Here is a 17,400-nt window from a genome sequence, read left to right on the forward strand (position 1 = left end):
CTGACTACCTACTGAAACATTGGACATTTCTGGCATTGAAAAGGAAAAATGACTTTAGACTGAATGTGTGTGGCGGTTATCAAAGTAAATCTGGTGCAGTTGTAATAGTCAATAATAAATATGTAATCAATGTGGATTTTCAGGGCTAATTCATCGTTATTAGTAAATTCATCTCAACCATGTTATTTGAGTCATGTCATTGAGCAGCACATAAGTAATATAGCAGCATGATAATAACAGAACAAACTGACTCTTGATTGAGGGTTGGGCTCAAGTTCATGTCAATTCAGAATACAAACCAAATTCAATTTCCAATTCCAAATGCTCCTAGTTGAAAGCATTTCAGCGAATTGGAATTTATGTGAACTTCCTGAATTGTCTGGAATTAAGGTGAATTGACCCCAGCCTAGGGACAGACATGTTTTGAATGTCAAATTCCATTACAACAATGGTTAACAGACATCCAGACATACATCTGTTTCTGGAATGACCAATGCTACTTCTTTAGTTATATACTAAGGGGTCAAATTCAAGGAACTGGAAATTCAGGTAACTTTCCCAAAATTCCAGGTTTTCCAGAAATCATGTTTGGAGTATTCCTTGGATTGGCTAATTACCCCATTATTGCAGGAATATTCCAAACAGGCTTTCTGGAAAAGTGTTAAATGCTGGGAAATTCACATCAGAATATGATGTTATTTCAGATGTATTTTGTACTAGAATGTCAAAGCGGCTTCCTAAGACTAACTAACAGCATCAAAGAGGTGCTTCAGGAGCCCAAAGCCCAAATGGGGACAGCCTGGCATTGCACAGATGATCAAAACCTTAATCAGTTAAATTTTAATCTCTTTAAAGTCTTTCACGTTCCATCCTTGCTCCTGAAGCTACTTTTTAACTCAGGAGATCTTTCAGTGGATTTAACCAATCACAGGGTGAGATCATATTTATTTAACCTCAAGCAATCTCAGGCTGTCATTTGGGACAGTTGGAAGTGTTTGGGGAGTTGAGGGGTAGATGTGGATGAGATGTTGGTTTTTCTTTTCAACCCTTAAGAATTTGCATTTGTGTGCAGGCACCTCTTTCTAGATGAAGAATCTGATTGACAGAAGCCGGGTTGTTTGGTGTTGACCAGGGACAGGAGAGGGTTTGGGGTGGTTCGGTAGGCTGGGTAAGGGGGTAAAGGGTTGGTCCTGGAGGGTATATCAGTACTGGAGGGCTGGGGAACTGGGGAGGAGGACAGACAGGGGTGGCTATGGGCTGCTAGGGTCACAGAGAGAGATACTCTACCTGTGTTGGGTTGGCCATCCTCCACAGCCTTACCTGTGTTGTAGTTTACAGAGAATAACAAGACAGTAAGGAGAGGAGTTGGTCATCTCACCTCACAACAGGCCAAAACTCAGGTGAACCAGGCTGGTCTATCTATGGGGCCAAGAATATATCCTAACCAGCACAGTTGGGTTCAATGTCACATTGTGTTTCAAGCTCCTAGCAGTCCCTAGCCACAGCTCACAGTGTTTGACATGCCTTGGGAAAGTATTTAAACCCATTTGCTTTCTCTACATTTTGTGGTCTTATCAACTTAACTCATAATGAATTTGAAAGAACTGACCATCAATCTATACCATTTAACATGTTGGAAATAAAAATGAAAATAAAAACAGAAATGTACATAAACATTTAGGCCTTTTATTCAGTACTGTACTCTGTAGAAGCGCCTTTGGTAATGATCACAGCTTTAATTATTCTTGTGTACGCCTCTACCAGCTTTCAGATCCTCTTAAGCTCTGTCAGACTGGATGGAGAGTGTCAGTGAACTGCAATATTCAAGTCCCCCCACAGATGTTCAATTGGGTTCAAGTTCTGGCTTTGGCTGGGCCACTCAAGGACATTCAAAGATATGTCCTGAAGCCACTCCAATTTTTTCATAGCCGTTTGCATCAGGTAGTTCTCATGTTTAAAGTAAGCCATGCAAGTAGTTTAGATGACACAGGGCATGAATTGACACATACTGTAAATGATACTCTAGATAATTTTCGGGGACCCATTTTGGCTCACCAGCGACACTTCCACAACCAGTGGCAAGACATCACAGACTGGAGTCTTCAACAATAAAATGTAGAGAAAGTAAATGGAAATACCTTCCCTTGAGCAAGGCATTCAACCTGACACTCAACACCTCCGTTAATGCCTGATCCCTAATGACTCCACTCGCCAAAGGTGTGCAAGGAGGAGTTGGTACTTGGGGGGAAGACACATTTCCATTTTACTTTAATACACTCGTACAGCAGTTGTCACTTGTTTGTATGGAACAGTGTTATTTTTTTTGGATTTGCTTATAGCCTAGTTTGGGCTAAAGAATAAAGGTTAAAGAGAGAGTTCTCCAAGATACTCAAATTGAACCGAACATTTTTAACAGCAAGAGAACATTCAGCCCCCCCCCCCCCCCACTCTGACCCAGAAAGCTTAGAGATCTGGAAGGACTCATTCATCACCACAACCCAGTGGGAGCAACAGATGCTGTGTCTTTATTTGATTATACGGTCGCTGCAGGAATTTTCCTGAAAAGCAGGAAATGCAAAAATGCTGTTTTTTCAAGGTCTGAAAGGCACTTCACATTGGACTTGATTTGCCCTACAGAAAAATGCATCAAACAATACCAAATAACACCATGAACTACAACCCACATAACAGATCACATTTAATCACTTCTGTAGCAAACTGGTTAAAATGTAAGATATAGCCTCTGTAACTATGCTCAGCTAAGGTAGCACGGTAGCTAGTCCACAAATGACAGGTGAAAACAGAGTCAATAACCTGCGGTGAGATGAAACTGTTCTGTACACTATGGCATGCCACACTCCCACTCTGCCCTACCGAGCCATGGACCCAGCGTGGTGTGACTGTACTGGTTCTACACAAACCATTTGGATCAGACTAATACAATGATGCATGCCTCAGAGAGGAAGCTCGAATCGAAATGCACGTTTACATTTTGTGTGGCCCTGGCAATCGAACCCACAACTCTGGCTCCCGCTGCATGTTAGGGCTGTCCAATGGAGACAGAGGAGGAAAGACAAAGGAACAAACCTCTCTTCTCCTTCTTCTCCTCCTCTCCGACCTCCCCAGCCCCCAGCAGGGTGAAGATGATGCCGGTCTGAGAGTTGACCCCCACGGCGGTCACCAACATCCTGCCAGAACCTTCCATGACATGGGTACCTATGGTTACACACACACACACACACACACCAAGGGCAGAGTTTATCACCACACCGATCACCAGTAAAATTATGAAACATCACAGTACATCAATGTCTGGTGAGCTCTTTTGGAGAAAATAAACTGAATTTGGTGATCTTTTTACATAACTCTTCTCACACTCAAGCATACACACACACACACACACACACACACACACACACAGACACAGACACAGACAACACTGTCCAGCTGTCAGTTATGAAGATATAAGTGTAAAAAAGGGTAATTAAATGGTAATTATCAGTGGTGGTGGAGACAGACAGCTGACAAACCATAATAACAGACTGCTCCCACAACGTTATGCTTTGGCACATCTCTCAGAAAAGAGAGAAACAGAACGGGAGAGAGAAAGGTGGAAGAGGGAGGTAGACAGAGAGACAGAGAAAGAGAGAGAGTGGAGCGCGATAGAAAGAGAGAGAGAGGAGCGCGATAGAAATTCAGAGGGAAACAGAGAGGGAATAAAAGGAAGAGGGAGCGAGAGAGAGAGAGAGAAAAACAGAGAGAGAGGCTATGAAACACCAGTCCTTTCCAACAATGAAGGAAGAGAAGCCATTACACAGAACAATGAACATCAAGGCGCTGCGTGCTTCTCTCTGCTGATATTCAAATTCCAATTAAGATCCCAGTTTCTCTCACTGAAGACCTGCCATCCTGTTGTGACTAGAATAATAGATTTAGATGGACAGCACCATGGCTTTCCAAGCGGGGTATTTATCCAGAATCATAAACAGAATGAGAGTTACATTTTATCCCGAATTAGCATTGTATTCCTTCCATAATCCGAACCCGCACTGCATTTTATTCAGAATCAGAATCACTATTGTATTTTATCTAGGGTGAAGGAAGCATGCTTGACCTGGCTAAATACCAATGTATGAAACAGGTTGGAAATCTTACAGACTGTGACTTCAAAGACATTGAATTCATGATTCATTGTGTATGTGTGTGTCTTTGATGTGTGTGTGCGCACGTCGTTGCGTGTGTGTGTGTGTCACTGACCAGAGAGCAGCATGGGGTCCCTGTCTGCGGTCTTTTTGACATGGTCCGACTCCCCCGTCAGGGAGCTCTCGTCTATCTTGAGATCATTCCCCTGGATCAACACTCCATCCGCTGGTAGCAGGTCACCTGCGACGCACACCACAAACAGTCACTCAGCAGAACGCACACCACAAACAGTCACTCAGCAGAACGCACACCACAAACAGACACCCAGCAGAACGCACACCACAAACAGTCACTCAGCAGAATGCACACCACAAACAGACACCCAGCAGAATGCACACCACAAACAGTCACTCAGCAGAATGCACACCACAAACAGACACCCAGCAGAATGCACACCACAAACAGACACCCAGCAGAATGCACACCACAAACAGTCACTCAGCAGAATGCACACCACAAACAGACACCCAGCAGAATGCACACCACAAACAGACACCCAGCAGAATGCACACCACAAACAGACACCCAGCAGAATGCACACCACAAACAGTCACTCAGCAGAATGCACACCACAAACAGACACCCAGCAGAATGCACACCACAAACAGACACCCAGCAGAATGCACACCACAAACAGTCACCTTTTCACCAGAACTCTCAACACAATCACATTCGGGAACACGGAGAGCCAAAATGATAACCGAAAACACATTCTATCAAAGAACACTGCAGATGTCATATGATGAATAAATACGTTATAATATAGATAAGACAATGTACACTAGAACACACGTGAGAGAGGCAGAAGCTGATAAGCTGATAAGCCAGGAGACATGATATGTTTTTACAGGCTGAGATTGCAGCCCGTTTAGGCGATGCTCTGTCTCTATCCTGGTCACGTGACCATATCTTCACTCCTCTGTAAGTACCAAAAACACTTTATAATCATGAAAGCTGAAGATAAATTAATGTTCATGACAGCACTCTGACAAACACACACAATAAAACGAATTTGTTGTTTTACATTGTACTCTCACACAAAAGGAATAGGGAGTATTATTAATGACCAACCATGGTAACGGAGTATTATTAATGACCAACCATGGTAACAGAGTATTATTAATGAACAACCATGGTAACAGGGGGTATTATTAATTAACATCCATGGTAACAGGGAGGTATTATTAATGAACATCCATGGTAACAGGGAGTATTATTAATTAACAACCATGGTAACAGGGAGTATTATTAATGAACATCCATGGTAACAGGGAGTATTATTAATGAACATCCATGGTAACAGGGAGTATTATTAATGAACATCCATGGTAACAGGGAGTATTATTAATGAACAACCATGGTAACAGGGAGTATTATTAATGAACAACCATGGTAACAGTGAGTATTATTAATGAACAACCATGGTAACAGGGAGTATGATTAATGAACAACCATGGTAACAGGGAGTATTATTAATGAACAACCATGGTAACATTAGTTTTAGATGCCAAACTCATCAAATATTCTCCTTAAATTAATACTACTAATTAACAAATGAGTTGCTTTCTAAACTAAATAGGCTTTGCTTTAACCCAGACGCTCAATCTTTTTCCAATCTCTCAGTGTTTCACACTTTCATACAACTGTGTTTTGAAAGATGAATCAGTGTCCAGAGAATTGGTTATGTAGGTTGAGTGTTAGAGATGTAGAGCTTTGTGTTGTGAATATTTCCAAGCAGAAGTATTGTGTTAATTAATTTAGTGTCAGTCACGTGTTTCTGTGGTATTATATACTGCCAGCCTAATAAAAGAAGCACTCAACAAGAAGAATCCCTCTCACGCTGTACTCTGCTAATCAGGGACTGGTACAAATCTGGGCTAATTCACATTTGCATTTAGTCATTTGGCACATGATGTCATAAAGAGCGACTTAAAGTTAGCGCATTCATTCTAAGATGGGGAGACAAACTCTTTTCGCCGACGCTTAGTTCCTTCAATCCAGGGGTGACAGTAGGCTATTGGGTGGTTTAGGAGGGCCTCATTTTAAATGTGTTATATTTTCTCCCCATAATAATATCCTGTTAAATCGTCTTCCAAATAATTTTTGACAGCTGTCAATCATCCCTGACTGTCATTGCATTTGTATGTATTTAGGCTCCTAACTGCTACATGGTTTAAAAAATATTATATATATATTTTTATAAATATATACATACAATTAGGTCCGGATATATTTGGACACGGACATCATTTTCATAATTTTTCTCTATATGCCCCCAACACAAAGGAAACAAACGAGATGCAAACAAAAATATCGTATGAAACGTTGAGGAATTACAACAATGTTTATGGTTTTCATGGCCTTTACTGTAGCTGTCTTCAGTTGTTGTTTGTTTGGGGGTCTTTCAGGCTTAACCTCCTAAGACCTGAACTTTGGTGCAGGAAGCCTAAAATGGCTACATATGTGGACACGGTCTCCACATAAGTTTTGTCTTCAGCAAGTTAAATGTATGCTCGATTGGGTTCAGATCAGGTCATTGACTTGGCCACTGCAGAATATTCCACTTCTTTGCCTTAAAATATTCCTGGGTTGCTTTCGCAGTATGTTTTGGGTCATTGTCCATCTGTAAAGTGAAGCTCAATCAACTTTGCTGAATTTGTCTGAATCAGAGGAGACAATATATCCCTCTACACTTCAGAATTCATCCGGCTGCTTCTAAACACTAGTGACCCAGTGCCATTGGAAGCCATGCATGTCCATGTCATCACACTGCCTCCACCGTGTTTTACAGATGATGTGATATGCTTCGGATCATGAGCTGTTCCAAGCCTTCTCCATACTTTCTTCTTCCTATCATCCTGGTCCAGGTGGATCCTAGTTTAATCTGTACAAAGAATGCTGTTCCAGAACTGGGCTGGCTTTTTAAAAAATGTTTTTTGGCAAAGTCTATTCTGGCCTTTCAATTCATGAGGCTTATGAATGGTTTGCACCTTGTGGTGAATCCTCTGTATTTGCTCGTGAAGTCTTCTGTTTATGGTGGACTTGGATAATGTCCAACTCTCCTCCTGGAGAGTGTTCTTCACTTGATGTTGTCAAGGGGTTTTTCTTCACCATGGAAAGGATCCTACAATCATCCACCACTGTTGTCTTCCATGGATGTCCAGGCCTTTTGGTGTTGCAGAGCTCACCTGTGCATAATTTTTCTCTCCGAATGTACCATACTGTTGATTTGGCCTCTCTTAATGTTCCTGCTATCTCTCTAAAGGATTTTTCTCTTTTTTTGCAGCCTAAGGATGGCCTGTTTGACTTGCATTGAGAGCTCCTTTGACAGTATGTTGTGGGTTAATAGCAACGGATTCCAAATGCAAATGCCACACCTGGAATCCACTCCAGACCTTCCAAATGTTTCATTGATGAACAAATAAGGAAGAAATAGTCCACACCTGTCCATGGAACAGCTTTTGAGTCAATTGTCCAATTACTTTTGGTCCCTTGAAAAGAGGGGGCTACATATTAAAGAGCTGTGATTCCTAAACCCTTCCTCCAATTTGGATGTGAACACGCTCAAAATAAAGCTGGGATACTGCACTCTAAGCCCGTACTAATTCTTTAACTGTAACTAGAACATATTTTGGTAAACAGCCAGAATAACAAAACTTGTATCAGTGTCCAATTGTTTCCAGACCTAACTATCATGATTTTAAAGTATATTAAATCTAAGTTAGCGAGATTAACGAAATCCCGCTAGTTTTCATACACGTACCATACTTGATCTGTGCGATGTCCCCGACCACGATGTCGGCCACAGGCAGCTGTATGACCTGGGCGCCCCGGACGACCTGGAACTTCTGCTCCTGCTCGATGCGGCTCTGCAACCCGCGGAACTGCTTCTCCTTGCTCCAGTCGTTGAATGCCGTCACCAGCACCACACATGCCACTGACAGCAAGATGGCCGCCCCCTCGATCCAGCCGGACTCGGCCTCGCCCTCATCCTCGCCCCCGCCTGCCGCCGTCCCGCAGCCTGGACGATAAGCAGGCAGAGAGGATTGGAAAAAGAGAAAAGGGGGACGGATGGGAAAGAGAAAGGGAGACAGAGGGAGACAGAGGGAGGAGAAATGGAGACAGAGGGAGGAGAAAGCGAGACAGAGGGAGGAGAAAGGGAGACAGAGGGAGGAAAAAGGGAGACAGAGGGAGGAGAAAGCGAGACAGAGGGAGGAGAAAGCAAGACAGAGGGAGGAGAAAGCGAGACAGAGGGAGGAGAAAGTGAGACAGAGGGTACGTAACAGTAGAAATGAACACATGCACATGTACACACATAACAAAACAACTCTTCAACATTCTGTTTCTAAAAGCTTTCTATAAAATAAAACCTAGGCGGAACTTAATTTCTGTTCATCCTCTTATTTCCATTTGTGATAGACATAGTGACTACTGGCTCATTACTCATGTTAGAACACACTTTCAACATAACGTACTTTTAAAAATGGTGTAATTCAATGCTCTGAACGTATCAAACATTTTCTTTTGCGTGAATAAGTTAAGTAGCTCCATTCTTCCTGGTTTTCTTTTTCATTGTGCTGTGATAGATTGAATTAAAAAACCTCCATTTCAATGAATACACTTTCTTAACTGGTGTTAATGTGTTCCATCAATTCATCTGGACAGATATCATTATGGCCCTTTCCTATTCAGCATTATGCTCTGGGAGTTACTTAGAGAGCAGAGCAGGCTCGGGTGGTTGGCACAGCCATAACATTTCCCAATCACAGAAAACCTATTCAATTTAAATCCCTAATTTTATACTATCAATAGGGTGATTGTGTCTCTTGAAACTATCACATTTTTGAATAGCCATTTCTGACTGGCTTGAAGTGCATTGCAGATTGGGCCTTATTTCCCTTTAATGCCGTGTTTGATTCAGTTGTTTGTACCTACAGTATATCATTGGTAGGTTAGAGCTGTTTTAAAAAGCCTATGTTGAATGAAAACATAATTGTTTTGAAATAGCAAAGTAGGACTGACTGTTTAGTTAACTAACCTAGCAAGTGTGTCAGTTTAAGATTACTATTGTTGTTAGCTAGTGAACTTGCTAGCTGGTAAATTGCTAAATTTCCAGATACAAATACATTAAAAAAGTTATGTTGCTGTCAATATTTGACCTAGTTGTCAGTTTTCCATGATTGTATAAACATTATATTGGTAATGTAAACTTGATCTGTTTTTGTCTTAACCACATGGATGTTTCAAAACACATCATGGCAGGATTACATTTATCTGAGGTCCTCCAAAGAAAGATTATACCTATAATGCCCATGTGTCTGGGAGAGGTGACAAAGCCATTTCCAAACCAGTCAAAGAACACCAGTCCACTGTCTAACAGATCATCTGCACAGGGAGAACTCTGGCAATCTACATAGGATAGTTCATCCACCAAATGCAGCCTTGAACTGCTAACTGAAAGATGCTCATAAAAGTCTCTATGAACCCCAGGGTAACATCAGGGAGATCTACAGGCCTCTAATGCCAACATCAATGTTGAAGACCATGAGTCCACTGTCAGAAAGAGACTGCACATGGCCTACATGAGAGGTTAGGAAGGAAGGAGTCTCTGCTTTAAAACAATGTCACGACTGACGTTTGCCAGACCACACCTCCGTACAACTACAACTACTGGAGCAATGAGTTCTGGACATATGAATCAAATGTCAGACACTCTCTTTGAACAGAGGTACCCCTCATACCAGCCATAAAACTTTGAAGGTGTTTGCATTATGGTTTGCGGCTGCTTTGCTTCCTCAAGGCCAACTTGCCATCATTGAGTTTGTTTTGGGGGGGGCATGATGACTTAATATTAATAAGAAATTCATAAAAGGTTTGTAGTCACTTCTGCATATGGATTTGATTTGGCTTAAAATCGGCATAATGATACTTTGACCCCATATAGGTCTTTAGTGAGTGATGGTGCTATTTCAAACAGTGGAATGAAAGCCAATTGTCAAAGGCATGCAACCCAAGCTACTAGTGGATTCAAGTCTGGTGAAACACTTGTTATTAAAGACTGAAACATTCTGTAGTGCTTGTTTAAAGTGTACTAGGGACAAGGCCAATTTAAAGGGCACTGAACTTGGAACAATACCAAATTTTAGAGCACTAGATTGGGGACAAGGACTTCTTAAAGGGAACTAACTAGAAACAAGGACTATTTAAAGACCACCGAACCAAGGAGCATTTTAATTTCCCTGTGCCACACACAACAGAGAACATTTCATTAAAACAACCGTCAACTGTATTTGGGCATGAACGGTAATGATCGGTAACACTAGAGGGGGCACTTGGGGGCAAAGCAGCAATGCAGCACAGTCCTACAGTACACACGCTCCATGAGTCTCCTAAATGGCACCCTATTGTCTTCAGAGCTTTATGGGCACTGGTCAAAGTTAGTGTGCTGTGAAGGGGTTAGGACGTAGTCTACAACTCCCCCTACGCCGTGGTGTGGTGGCGTCACACAACGCTTGATAGGTGTGCTCGGCATCCCGCAGATTATTTTCCTTAGCTGTCCATGGAGCTGAGGCGCCAGCCACTTCTGTTACAGCTGCAGTCACTTTTAGGGACTTTTATCGTTGTATAGTTTGTCCTACCCAGTGTAGGAGGAACTCACATACACCGATATTCAGGGTCAGTTCTCCTTCTCCACTGTAAATCCTTGGGCATCCTTGGGCATGGAGCCCAATGGGGATCTGGTCAAAAGATGTGCGCAATGTAGAGTGTGGTGTGACATTTAGGACACTACCTTGTTCTTGCCATTCATCACAGTGGGAGACATGTATTCTGATTCGTACGTGATTCATCGTGTTTGATATAAAAACTATTAAAAAACACTTGCATATCTTTTGACATGCAGTGATTGGTCCCCTTTGATATGCTAATCAAACCTCATTTATTTTCTGAATCTTTTGACTTTCAAATAAAGCTTTGAGGACATACTTTTTCTGCTCTAGTCATCTTTTTAAAGACTGATTGACTAAGGGGTCACTCTGGCAAATGGGCTGGTCTATCTTTGGTTAATTGAAACTTTTTACACTCATTTTTTATTATTGTGTTCAAAATGACAATTACAGTACATATTGTAACTAATGATGAGGGACTTCAGAGTGGGGTGATCACATTACTGTACTGTAACTAATGATGAGGGACTTCAGAGTGGGGTGATCACATTACTGTACTGTAACTAATGATGAGGGACTTCAGAGTGGGGTGATCACATTACTGTACTGTAACTAATGATGAGGGACTTCAGAGTGGGGTGATCACATTACTGTACTGTAACTAATGATGAGGGACTTCAGACTGGGTTAATCACATTACTGTACTGTAACTAATGATCAGGGACTTCAGAGTGGGGTGATCACATTACTGTACTGTAACTAATGATTAGGGACTTCAGACTGGGGTGGTCACATTACTGTACTGTAACTAATGATCAGGGACTTCAGACTGGGGTGATCACATTACTGTACTGTAACTAATGATCACGGACTTCAGACTGGGGTGGTCACATTACTGTACTGTAACTAATGATTAGGGACTTCAGACTGGGGTGGTCACATTACTGTACTGTAACTAATGATCAGGGACTTCAGACTGGGGTGATCACATTACTGTACTGTAACTAATGATCAGGGACTTCAGACTGGGGTGATCACATTACTGTACTGTAACTAATGATCACGGACTTCAGACTGGGGTGGTCACATTACTGTACTGTAACTAATGATCAGGGACTTCAGACTGGGGTGATCACATTACTGTACTGTAACTAATGATCACGGACTTCAGACTGGGGTGGTCACATTACTGTACTGTAACTAATGATCAGGGATGTCAGACTGGGGTGATCACATTACTGTACTGTAACTAATGATCACGGACTTCAGACTGGGGTGATCACATTACTGTACTGTAACTAATGATCACGGACTTCAGACTGGGGTGGTCACATTACTGTACTGTAACTAATGATCAGGGACTTCAGACTGGGGTGATCACATTACTGTACTGTAACTAATGATCACGGACTTCAGACTGGGGTGGTCACATTACTGTACTGTAACTAATGATGAGGGACTTCAGAGTGGGGTGATCACATTACTGTACTGTAACTAATGATGAGGGACTTCAGACTGGGTTAATCACATTACTGTACTGTAACTAATGATCAGGGACTTCAGAGTGGGGTGATCACATTACTGTACTGTAACTAATGATTAGGGACTTCAGACTGGGGTGGTCACATTACTGTACTGTAACTAATGATCACGGACTTCAGACTGGGGTGATCACATTACTGTACTGTAACTAATGATTAGGGACTTCAGACTGGGGTGGTCACATTACTGTACTGTAACTAATGATCACGGACTTCAGACTGGGGTGATCACATTACTGTACTGTAACTAATGATCAGGGATGTCAGACTGGGGTGATCACATTACTGTACTGTAACTAATGATCAGGGATGTCAGACTGGGGTGGTAACATTACTGTACTGTAACTAATGATCACGGACTTCAGACTGGGGTGATCACATTACTGTACTGTAACTAATGATCAGGGATGTCAGACTGGGGTGGTCACATTACTGTACTGTAACTAATGATCACGGACTTCAGACTGGGGTGATCACATTACTGTACTGTAACTAATGATCAGGGACTTCAGACTGGGGTGATCACATTACTGTACTGTAACTAATGATTAGGGACTTCAGACTGGGGTGGTCACATTACTGTACTGTAACTAATGATCAGGGACTTCAGACTGGGGTGATCACATTACTGTACTGTAACTAATGATCACGGACTTCAGACTGGGGTGGTCACATTACTGTACTGTAACTAATGATTAGGGACTTCAGACTGGGGTGGTCACATTACTGTACTGTAACTAATGATCAGGGACTTCAGACTGGGGTGATCACATTACTGTACTGTAACTAATGATCAGGGACTTCAGACTGGGGTGATCACATTACTGTACTGTAACTAATGATCACGGACTTCAGACTGGGGTGGTCACATTACTGTACTGTAACTAATGATCAGGGACTTCAGACTGGGGTGATCACATTACTGTACTGTAACTAATGATCACGGACTTCAGACTGGGGTGGTCACATTACTGTACTGTAACTAATGATCAGGGATGTCAGACTGGGGTGATCACATTACTGTACTGTAACTAATGATCACGGACTTCAGACTGGGGTGATCACATTACTGTACTGTAACTAATGATCACGGACTTCAGACTGGGGTGGTCACATTACTGTACTGTAACTAATGATCACGGACTTCAGACTGGGGTGGTCACATTACTGTACTGTAACTAATGATTAGGGACTTCAGACTGGGGTGATCACATTACTGTACTGTAACTAATGATCAGGGACTTCAGACTGGGGTGATCACATTACTGTACTGTAACTAATGATTAGGGACTTCAGACTGGGGTGATCACATTACTGTACTGTAACTAATGATCAGGGACTTCAGACTGGGGTGATCACATTACTGTACTGTAACTAATGATCAGGTATGTCAGACTGGGGTGGTTATTGACTAGTATGTGGTCACGGCACTCTTGCGGCTATAGGCTTGCATACATAATGTATTGATCCCTTGTGGTGAATTGTCAGCGTGAGGTTGGGGTCTGCAGCCTAGGGAGACAGTAGGCCTCGGATCGTACGCTCTAGCGACAGAGAACCTGCAACACGGCCCCAGGCTGCAGGCTTGCATGGCTGCAGGCTTGGGTGGCTGCAGGCTTGCATGGCTGCAGGCTTGGGTGGCTGCAGACTGGAGCGTCTGCAGTCTGAGGATCTGTAAATGGTATGATTCATTCTGAATGCCTGTCAGACTCTCAGGACCTGATGTCACTACCAACAAAGCACAGGTTTTCATTTTTACAAGCTGATGATGTATGGATTCAAGCCCTGACAGGAACAGAAATCCACGGTTCGGTTCTCTTTAAACAGCCATGGCAAACTTAGTCACCGCTAGCTAAAATCATATGAACACGTCTGCATTCTTGTCCTGGATCCAGGTAGCCTGACCTGCGCTGAGACAGGGAACGCTTTCCACGTTCTCTTCAGGCCACAGAGTCCCAGCTGGTTCTGCTCCCTCGTAGCTTGGGTGGGGGGGGGGGGGGGGGGTTGAAACATTTTCTAGTAACTGTACATTTGAAACCCTAGCCCTTAGATAGCAAAATCTTACAGACATCATGGGAAGAAAAACTCAACAAAAAAAAGTAAAACTCTGTGTACAAGTTGGAATTCATGTGAAAAATACTACTGATTGCCTCAATCAAATCTTTCCCAAGGGTATCCATGTTTGTCATTAAATGCCATCTTACTCTGGAAGTCCAACCACTAACGCTTTCATAGTCAGCTGACGAGAACAGCCTCCACGTCTCATCGGATGTGAAGCCAGCACATCTGTCAGATTATCTGGACTCAACTGGAGCAGTAATTATGTATGCGCAGATGGAGCCTGGCATTATTCACGCAGTGAGGAGCACGTCTCACCTTCATTTGGACCATAATGAGCCACAGTGGAGCTGCTGGCAACGCAGAACTTCAGGACGCAGGTTACGACAACGCTTCTGATTCCTCTCGATTAAGTAATGAGGACTTCCTGTTCCAAACTGAAACATGACTTCCTGTTCTGTTATGGTGATGCATCCCGTCTTACCGTTTAATGGCCGAGTCCTGAATGACACCCTAATCTAAAGTAGAGCACCATAAATACAAACTGTTCTATTTGTTAGACAGCCAGTTTGTCTTCTTCACACATTTTACAGGCCAGATAGAAGGCTGATATACGGCCTTCACTTGAAGGTTATTTCTCCGGAGACCACTTCCTCCTTCCTCAGATCCACAGTCCCCCTCCAGCCCTCAGTAAATAACACATCATTTACTATATTAAATAACATTGAACGTTATATTAAACGTATACTAAATCACATTTGATTATGTTGAATGTTCTTCTTTGTCATGTTATACACATGGTTCTAGTACTGCTCAGTTCCTAATTATTTTGATTAGATTATGTCCTCTTGTTTTAACTGGATCTTCACTGCACCTGTAGATACACCTGTCAATAGCTGATTTGGCCCCAGGCCTTGTTCAAATCCACCCCCACTGCCCAGTCACCCCTGTTCACTGTTGCTGCTCTGAGTCAGTGTTCAGCTTGTCAAATAACACCTGAGTCATGGTGTATGAGTTTGACTGCACAAGTGTGTGAATAATCTCAGAGACTGTACGAGTGTGGCAGTAATCTAAGCGTGTACGAGTGTGTCAGTAATCTCAGAGACTGTATGAGTGTGGCAGTAATCTCAGAGTGTATGAGTGTGTCAGTAATCTAAGACTGTATGAGTATTTCAGTAATTTCAGAGTGTACGAGTGTGTCAGTAATCTCAGAGTGTACGAGTGTGTCAGTAATCTAAGACTGTATGAGTATTTCAGTAATCTCAGAGTGTACGAGTGTGTCAGTAATCTCAGAGTGTACGATTGTGTCAGTAATTTCAGAGTGTGCGAGTGTGTCAGTAATCTCAGAGTGTACGAGTGTGTCAGTAATCTCAGAGTGTACGAGTGTGTCAGTAATCTCAGACTGTACGATTGTGTCAGTAATCTCAGAGTGTACGAGTGTGTCAGTAATCTCAGACTGTACGATTGTGTCAGTAATCTCAGAGTGTACGAGTGTGTCAGTAATCTCAGAGTGTACAAGTGTGTCAGTAATCTCAGACAGCACGAGTGTGTCAGTAATCTCAGTGTACTCACTGTCCCCTGTATCCCCTCCTGGGGGCTGGTAGAAGCTCAGTCCCAGGGAGATCAGAGCCGCCACCTCCAGGATGATTAAGGTAACATCCTGCAAGGCCTCCCATATCAACTCCAGAAAGGTTTTGGGCTTCTTTGGAGGTATGAGGTTCTGCCCAAAGGCTTCTTTTCTCTTTTCAAGGTCGGTTACATCTCCTGATAAGCCTGTTGGGGGGAAAGAAAGAAAAAAAAAAGATTATATGGTAGAATGAAGTCAATACATTTGTGTTTTAATCTAGGAAACTGAAAATGTCAATAGATGATTACATTTCTAACATCAAACATCTTATTTAATAAAAAACTTTGTTCTAAACACAAGAATATTGTTCACTCGCACTACGTCAAATTTTCTTTACAGATTACATTTTATCTTTCTTTCTCTGTCTCAATTCGATCTCTGTCTCTTCCTCCGTCAGAATAAAACATTACACATCATGCCCACAGATAAAAAAAGAACAATCTCTTTCTAAGATCAAGCGCTCTTGTCTCCAATAACCGACTGAGTCCGCGTTCAGGGCTAAGCCTGGATGTGTGTGTGTGTTTTACTCTGCATAATTACATAAGGCTGTCTAAAGACTGGAGAGGAGAGGACAGGAGGCAACACGGCAGGAGAGAAGAGAGGAGGGAACACAGGAACACGACAGGAGAGGAGAAGAGAGGAAGGAAAATGAAAAGAGAGCAGAAGAGATGAGGGAACATGACAAGAGAGGGGAAGAGAGGAGGAAACACTACAGGAGAGGAGAAGGGAGGAGGGAACACGACAGGAGAGGAGAACAGAGGAGGGAACTCAAAAGGAGAGCATAAGAGAAGAAGGAACACATCAGCAAAAGAGAACACAGGAAGGAACACGACAGGAGGACAGAGGAGGGAACATGTCAGAATAGGAGAAAAGGGGAGGGAACTCAAAAGGAGAGGAAAAGAGAGAACTCAAAAGGAGAGGAAAAGAGAGAACTCAAAAGGAGAGGGGAAGAGAGAACTCAAAAGGAGAGGTGAAAACAGGAGGAATCACATAAGGAGAGGCTCAGTGCGCATGCATGACTGTCTCCACGTCTCTTCCTCTCCACTTTCTATCTCTCCATCTCTCTCCATCTCTCTCCATCTCTCTCCACCTCTCTCTCCACCTCTCTCTCCATCTCTCTCTCCACCTCTCTCTCCATCTCTCTCCACTTTCTATCTCTCCATCTCTCTCCATCTCTCTCCATCTCTCTCCACTTTCTATCTCTCCATCTCTCTCCACCTCTCTCTCCATCTCTCTCCATCTCTCTCCATCTCTCTCTCCACCTCTCTCTCCATCTCTCTCTCCACCTCTCTCTCCATCTCTCTCCACT

General features: G+C 42.7%; 1 protein-coding gene across 13 annotated transcripts in view; it reads right to left on the reverse strand.

Annotated features, from left to right (window-relative positions):
* The window catches only part of atp2b2 (ATPase plasma membrane Ca2+ transporting 2), a 176,049-nt gene that overhangs the window by 49,266 nt on the left and 109,383 nt on the right, over positions 1–17,400 (reverse strand). For 12 of the 13 annotated variants that reach the window (XM_034295860.1, XM_034295855.1, XM_034295856.1 and 9 more), the window contains exons 3-6: positions 16,037–16,237; positions 7,967–8,224; positions 4,258–4,383; positions 3,088–3,216 (exon numbers count right to left, since the gene is read on the reverse strand). In XM_034295860.1, the coding sequence (XP_034151751.1) occupies positions 3,088–3,216; positions 4,258–4,383; positions 7,967–8,224; positions 16,037–16,237 (714 nt within the window). Of the gene's footprint in view, positions 1–1,287; positions 1,321–3,087; positions 3,217–4,257; positions 4,384–7,966; positions 8,225–16,036; positions 16,238–17,400 lie in introns of all 13 variants that reach the window. The other variant, XM_029124197.2, reaches the window with a different exon arrangement.

The sequence above is a fragment of the Esox lucius genome, chromosome 2 (genome assembly GCF_011004845.1).
Source record: "Esox lucius isolate fEsoLuc1 chromosome 2, fEsoLuc1.pri, whole genome shotgun sequence".
In the NCBI taxonomy this organism is placed as follows: domain Eukaryota; kingdom Metazoa; phylum Chordata; class Actinopteri; order Esociformes; family Esocidae; genus Esox; species Esox lucius.